Here is a 5631-nt window from a genome sequence, read left to right as displayed (position 1 = left end):
AGTTGGAATGATGAATCTCCACTGAAAATCTTAGGGTTCAGTTGAAACGATGAATCTTGACTGAACATCTCTGGATTTAGATGGAATGATGGATTTGGACTGATGAAGCTCCACTGAACATCTTAGGAATTAGTTACAAAACTCCATGGTCTTCACGAGTCATTTGCCAGCTAGAAACTATGTTGGACCAGAAATTGTCTGGACAATTTTAGACAAGCTGTGTAACTCCCTACTCTATGCACATTATGACGTGAGAAAAATATCAGAAGCCAAGGTCAGGAGCTGAACTGGAACCAATCTCTATATTCCACATCAAATTACAGAGAACAACCCACAAGAATGATCTGAATGACACAAAAATAATATTTACATTTATAGTATTATCCTGTTGTCACATTGATCTCTCCATACAGATCACTTGTAAGTAGTGTAAAACTAGATTGATTTGTGTTAAACTTATGCTATGCACCATGTTATTTACATTGTATTATCCACAAAAATCGGGCTCTCAGAAAGTCCTTATACCTTCCTTATGTACAAAGCAATAATGCAATGATTGACATCTTTGTACCAATGCAACACATACTACCATGTAAGTATCACAGACATGTTGACAATGGTCCACCACCAATTAATGTGTAGTTAGCAGTGGTCCTTTGGCCCTAAAGGTAATAAACTGTGCAGCAAAAAACAGCTACTGTCTGTTAATGTGTGCTTACAGTGGGCATATATAGTAGGTGTATTTGAAGAAACGGGCCAGTGAGTGTTTATACATGGTAGGTACTAGGTACTTAATAAACTGTCACCTTGTATTTTGAAGCATGGGAACACACACACACACACACACACACACACACACACACATATATATATATATATATATATATATATATATATATATCCTGACAAAATGTGATTTTATGCAATTATCGCATTATTAAGTGCATGTAAATGCACCTAATGTCAGTTGCAAACATGGAGGCTGTAATTGTTCCCATCATTGTTGTCATAGAAGGCTTGACTATGTCCCTCTGGTAGATATTTCACACAGAATTCAATGTGCTCTTGTGCCTTTAAGGCCTCTGGCAGCCCAACGTGAAACGAGAAAGAGTCCGTGTCAGGCTCGCCACAGCACCGCTGCAGAAAGGCACATGGCACATCCTGCTGGGTGCGCCAGGAATCAAAGGTGATGCGTACGTGCACAACTTTCTCGTAGCTGAGGTTCCACACACGCACTGTGCCCACGAGGGCTCGCTTTGTGACGCAGCAGCTCTCCAGCAGCACCGGGCTGTGGCGCACACGCTGTTGGAAAGCCTGGAGGTCCGCACACGGCTGAGCAAAGCCCACGCGCAGCCTGGGGCCCTGAGCGCACTCTCCCACCCAGCGCAGGCTCTTCAGTCTCAGGGACACTGGCGCCTCCTCGTGAGGCTTTTCCTCCTTCTTGGAGAACATGCGCACAGAGGTGAGCGAGAGGCCCTTGGAGTCAGCAAACACGACCCGTTTTTTCGCACAAGTGCGGTGCCGGACTTTTGGAGAAGGGGGTCTGAGCAGGTGACCATGTGCTGGAAGGCCGAAGCCCATGTCCATTGATATGGCCAACACACTGCAGAGAAAGGGAGCGCATTCACAATTACACACATATCCACTTGGGTATACACATACATGTATGCACATTTTAGAGGAGTAAGTGAGACTGCATCCATGTCCCTCAATGCCACATAAGCTGTCTTAAACCTAAGGATGCAGTCGATGTAGTAGAGGCATTTCTTGGCTACATTCGAAGGGTCCTACAAAACTGGACAGTGACATGACAGCCAAAAAATGCAGCCCTCTTTGGCTGGAGCCTTAGCATTAAGACGTGGCTATAATGAGCAGTTAGTTCCCATTGCTTTTTAGTAAATGTGTCTTAAAATCAATGTATAACATGGAGAGTGGTCACCAGCAAAACATATTTTCTGCAATTAAGTAAACTTTTGTGTTTTAATGAACAAGTACAGCCATACTTGAAGTGTATTTCACATGCCCATGTATTTTCAGGCAAACTGAGACTTGAATGTGAATGAAATAACAGCTTGTCTGCCACTTACTTTGCGCAGAACATGTTGAGCTGTAAAACAGGAATTGCTGGAACAAGCGTTGACCTAAACTGTGCTGAAAATGAGAAAAAAAAATCATTTATCCAATTAAAAAGATGAACAGGACAAAAAGCTTAAGTAGTCTAACAGGTACTGGTCTGTATTAATTAGAATTGGTATACATCATATTTTCATATGATTTCATTTTCTGAGGCAATGATTTGATATTTAGTGGTATTTAACCCTTTTGTGGTGTCATGTCTGTGACTCAGTGGTCTGGTGGACTCACCACATTATTGTTTTTTCAAATCAATACAGCCATAACAACTTATGTAAAAATACATAATGCGAAAAATATCACAAGTGGCCAGTGTAAAGTGTTCTTCTTTAGCAGCTGTAGCCAATCAGCAACCCATTCATGTTGTCAGAAAATGAGTAAAGGCCAAGGAATCTGAGGCTGAAATAATAATAAATCACTTTTTTTTTTTTGGTAAACACTGAAGATGGGTCCCACAGACCTGAACACCACACAAGGGTTAAAGTGTAATGTGAAGCAATAAGATTCCTCCCAGCACTTCAACACATCCAGCAAACAGCTTTACACTTCTGTCTTAATTCTCAATAAACTCCATGGTCAGGTTGGTGGTTTGCTCTGTTTGAATGATCACTGTTAATTATTTCCCTTTGAAAAATGTTTTCTTAGCAAAGTGTTTAAAACAAATTGTCAGCGGTTTTCATGAAATGGATAAATACATTGACATTTAAAAGCAACCCACCAATCAGATTCAGTATATTGTCAAACCTCTGTTCCTCTGTATTCTTCTAGCTAACATATTAATTCCTTAAAATAATAATACGCTTAAATATGGCATTTCCGTGCAAAATTTTTTGTTTACTTGCAAATTATAGCATATTGGAAAAAATACAAAAATTGTAACATAATTTTTGCAGTTTATTTAGTATATAAATAAACAGTAATTGTGAATGAAATTGTGCAGATGTGTGTTTGAGGTAGATTGGGGAAAAATACATATAAACATTTATATATATATATATATATATATATATACATATGTGTGTGTGTGTGTATTAAAATATCTGTATATGTATATGTGTATGTATATATGTATATATATATATATATATATATATATATATATATATATATATATATATATACACAGTATCTCACAAAAGTGATTACACCCCTTATGTTTCTGCAAATATTTTATTATATCTTTTCACTATAGAAATGAAACTTGGATATAACTTAAAGCAGTCAGTGTGCAGTTTGTATAGCAGTTTAGCTTTACTGTCCTCTGCAAGTAATTCAACACACAGCCATTAATGTCTAAATAGCTGGTAACACAAGTGAGTTCACCTCACAGTGAACGTGTCCAAATTGTGCTGAAAGTGTCAATATTTTGTGTGACTACCATCATTATCTAGCACTGCCTTCACCCTCTTGGGCATACAATTCACCAGAGCTGCACAGGTCGCTACTGGAATCCTCTTCCAGTACCTCTTCCATCGATGACATCACGGCGCTGGTGGATGTTAGACACCTTGCGATCCTCCTCCATCCGCTTGAGGATGCCCTACAGGTGTTCAATTGGGTTTAGGTCTTGAGACATACTTGGCCAGTCCATCACCTTTACCTTCAGCTTCCGCAGCAAGGCAGCTGTCATCTGGGAGGTGTGTTTGGGGTCATTATCATGTTGGATACCAGTTTCCGAAGGGAGGGGATCATGCTCTGCTTCAGAATGTCACAGTACATGTTGGAATTCATGTTTCCCTCAATGAACCGCAGCTCCCCAGTGTCGGCAGCACTCATGCAGCACCATATCATGATACTACCACCACCATGCTTAACTGTAGGCAAGAGACAATTGTCTTGTACTCCTCACCAGGGCGCCACAACACCTGTTCTTGGATTGCCTGTCTTCAGCAAACTGTTTGTGGACTTTCTTGTGCGTCAGCTTCAGAAGAGGGTTCCTTCTGGGATGACGGCCATGCAGACCGAGTTGATACTTTGTGTGCCATATGATCTGAGCACTGACAGGCTGACCTCCCTCTTCTTCAACCTCTGCAGCAACGCTTGCAGCACTCATGCGTCTATTTTTTTGAACACATGGACTCAACTTCTTTGGTCGACCCTGGCAAGGCCTGTTCCGAGTGCAACCTGTCCTGGAAAACCGCTGTATGACCTTGGCCACCTTGGTATAGCTCAGTTTCAGGGTGTTAGGGTCTTCTTATAGCCTAGGCATCTTTGTGGAGAGCAACAATTGTATTTCTCACATCCTCAAAGAGTTCTTTGCCATGAGGTGCCATGATGAATATCCAGTGGCCAGTATGAGCGAATTGTACCCAAAACACCAAATTTAACAGCCCTGCTCTCCAGTCACACCTGGAACCATGCAACTCTAACTATGTTCACTGTGAGGTGTACTCACTTGTGTTGCCAGCTATTTAGAAATTAATGGCTGTGTGTTTAGTTCTTTTCAGAGGACAGTAAAGCTAAACTGCTATACAAGCTGTACACTGACTACTTTAAGTTATATCCAAGTTTCATTTCTAATATGAGGGGTGTACTCACTTTTGTGAGATACTATATATATATAGTATAGGATTTCCAAAGCTGCCCCAGATATTATCACCAAAACCAGCAAAGAAGAGGAACTTACTTTCAAATGGCAAACTTTCACTGGTCGGAACTCTTCAGCGTGATTTGAGCCTCTGGTCTCACGTACGCATTTTGCAAGTATAAGTCACTAGTTCGTGTGTGTTTTGGCTCTCAAACTGTCGGACCTCAGTGATGATCCCTCCCCTACTTCCTCCTGTCCTCTCACTCCTCAAACTCGCTGGCAACCTATTAGATCAGGAAGTTTCCGCCCACTCAGCTTCTTCTCCTTATTTACTGAGAATGAGTGTGTTGGTAAGTTCAGCACCTTTTAAGAGTCACGTAGTACATGATGCAACATCCACAAAGCTGTTCTAACATGCTCTTGAAACAGGGTCAGTGCAGGTCCCTGTGTAGAACCATAACATCGTATTCTTATAGGTTTACATCAGGAAATCTGTAACAAAGCCAATCAAATCCAGAAATGACTTAGAACGATCATTTCATCAGTGGAGTAACATGAACATTAACTCATCAAGCATTAAGAAGAGCAGCCAATTTGTAGACTGATCTCTGAAAGAGGTCTTAATTCCAGACCTTCCCATCAGTGACGACCCCAACACATAGGCCAAAGTGGGTTATGCTCTAACCTGTCTTCAGACACCTTCTGTGAGCTTTTTAAGTAGCCATAAAATGCCATTTGCACCTGTTTTGGAGATACATGTGGTTAGACTTCATCAATATGTTTAGAAATTTCATTGACAAAGTGGATTTTCTTCAATTTAGATGAGCAACCAAGCCAACAACTGTTGGAATTATTTTAACAGTATCAAAAACGCTGCAGTTGTCTGTTTTATTTCGGCACAGCCATTTTTGTGTGAATTGTTGCAGGGCTCTCACTGTTCCCCCTTTTACCCCTCACAGTCTTCTAAAGTC

The 5631-nt window shown here is 40.8% G+C and overlaps 1 protein-coding gene across 1 annotated transcript; it reads right to left on the bottom strand.

The window, feature by feature from the left end:
• Window positions 1-911: 911 nt before the first annotated feature.
• Window positions 912-5120, bottom strand: zgc:77112 (uncharacterized protein LOC406459 homolog). Its single transcript, XM_017696262.2, has 3 exons — window positions 4760-5120; window positions 2088-2151; window positions 912-1603 (listed from the first exon to the last, which is right to left on the bottom strand). Exons 2-3 carry the CDS (start codon window positions 2099-2101, stop codon window positions 964-966), a joined length of 654 nt encoding a protein of 217 aa, XP_017551751.1. The 5' UTR covers window positions 2102-2151; window positions 4760-5120; the 3' UTR covers window positions 912-963.
• Between the last annotated feature and the right edge of the window lie 511 nt (window positions 5121-5631).

Source organism: Pygocentrus nattereri, chromosome 29 (genome assembly GCF_015220715.1).
Source record: "Pygocentrus nattereri isolate fPygNat1 chromosome 29, fPygNat1.pri, whole genome shotgun sequence".
NCBI classification, from domain to species: domain Eukaryota; kingdom Metazoa; phylum Chordata; class Actinopteri; order Characiformes; family Serrasalmidae; genus Pygocentrus; species Pygocentrus nattereri.
The sequence above is the reverse complement of the archived record's forward strand: the minus strand, read 5'-3'. Positions and strand labels throughout refer to the sequence as shown.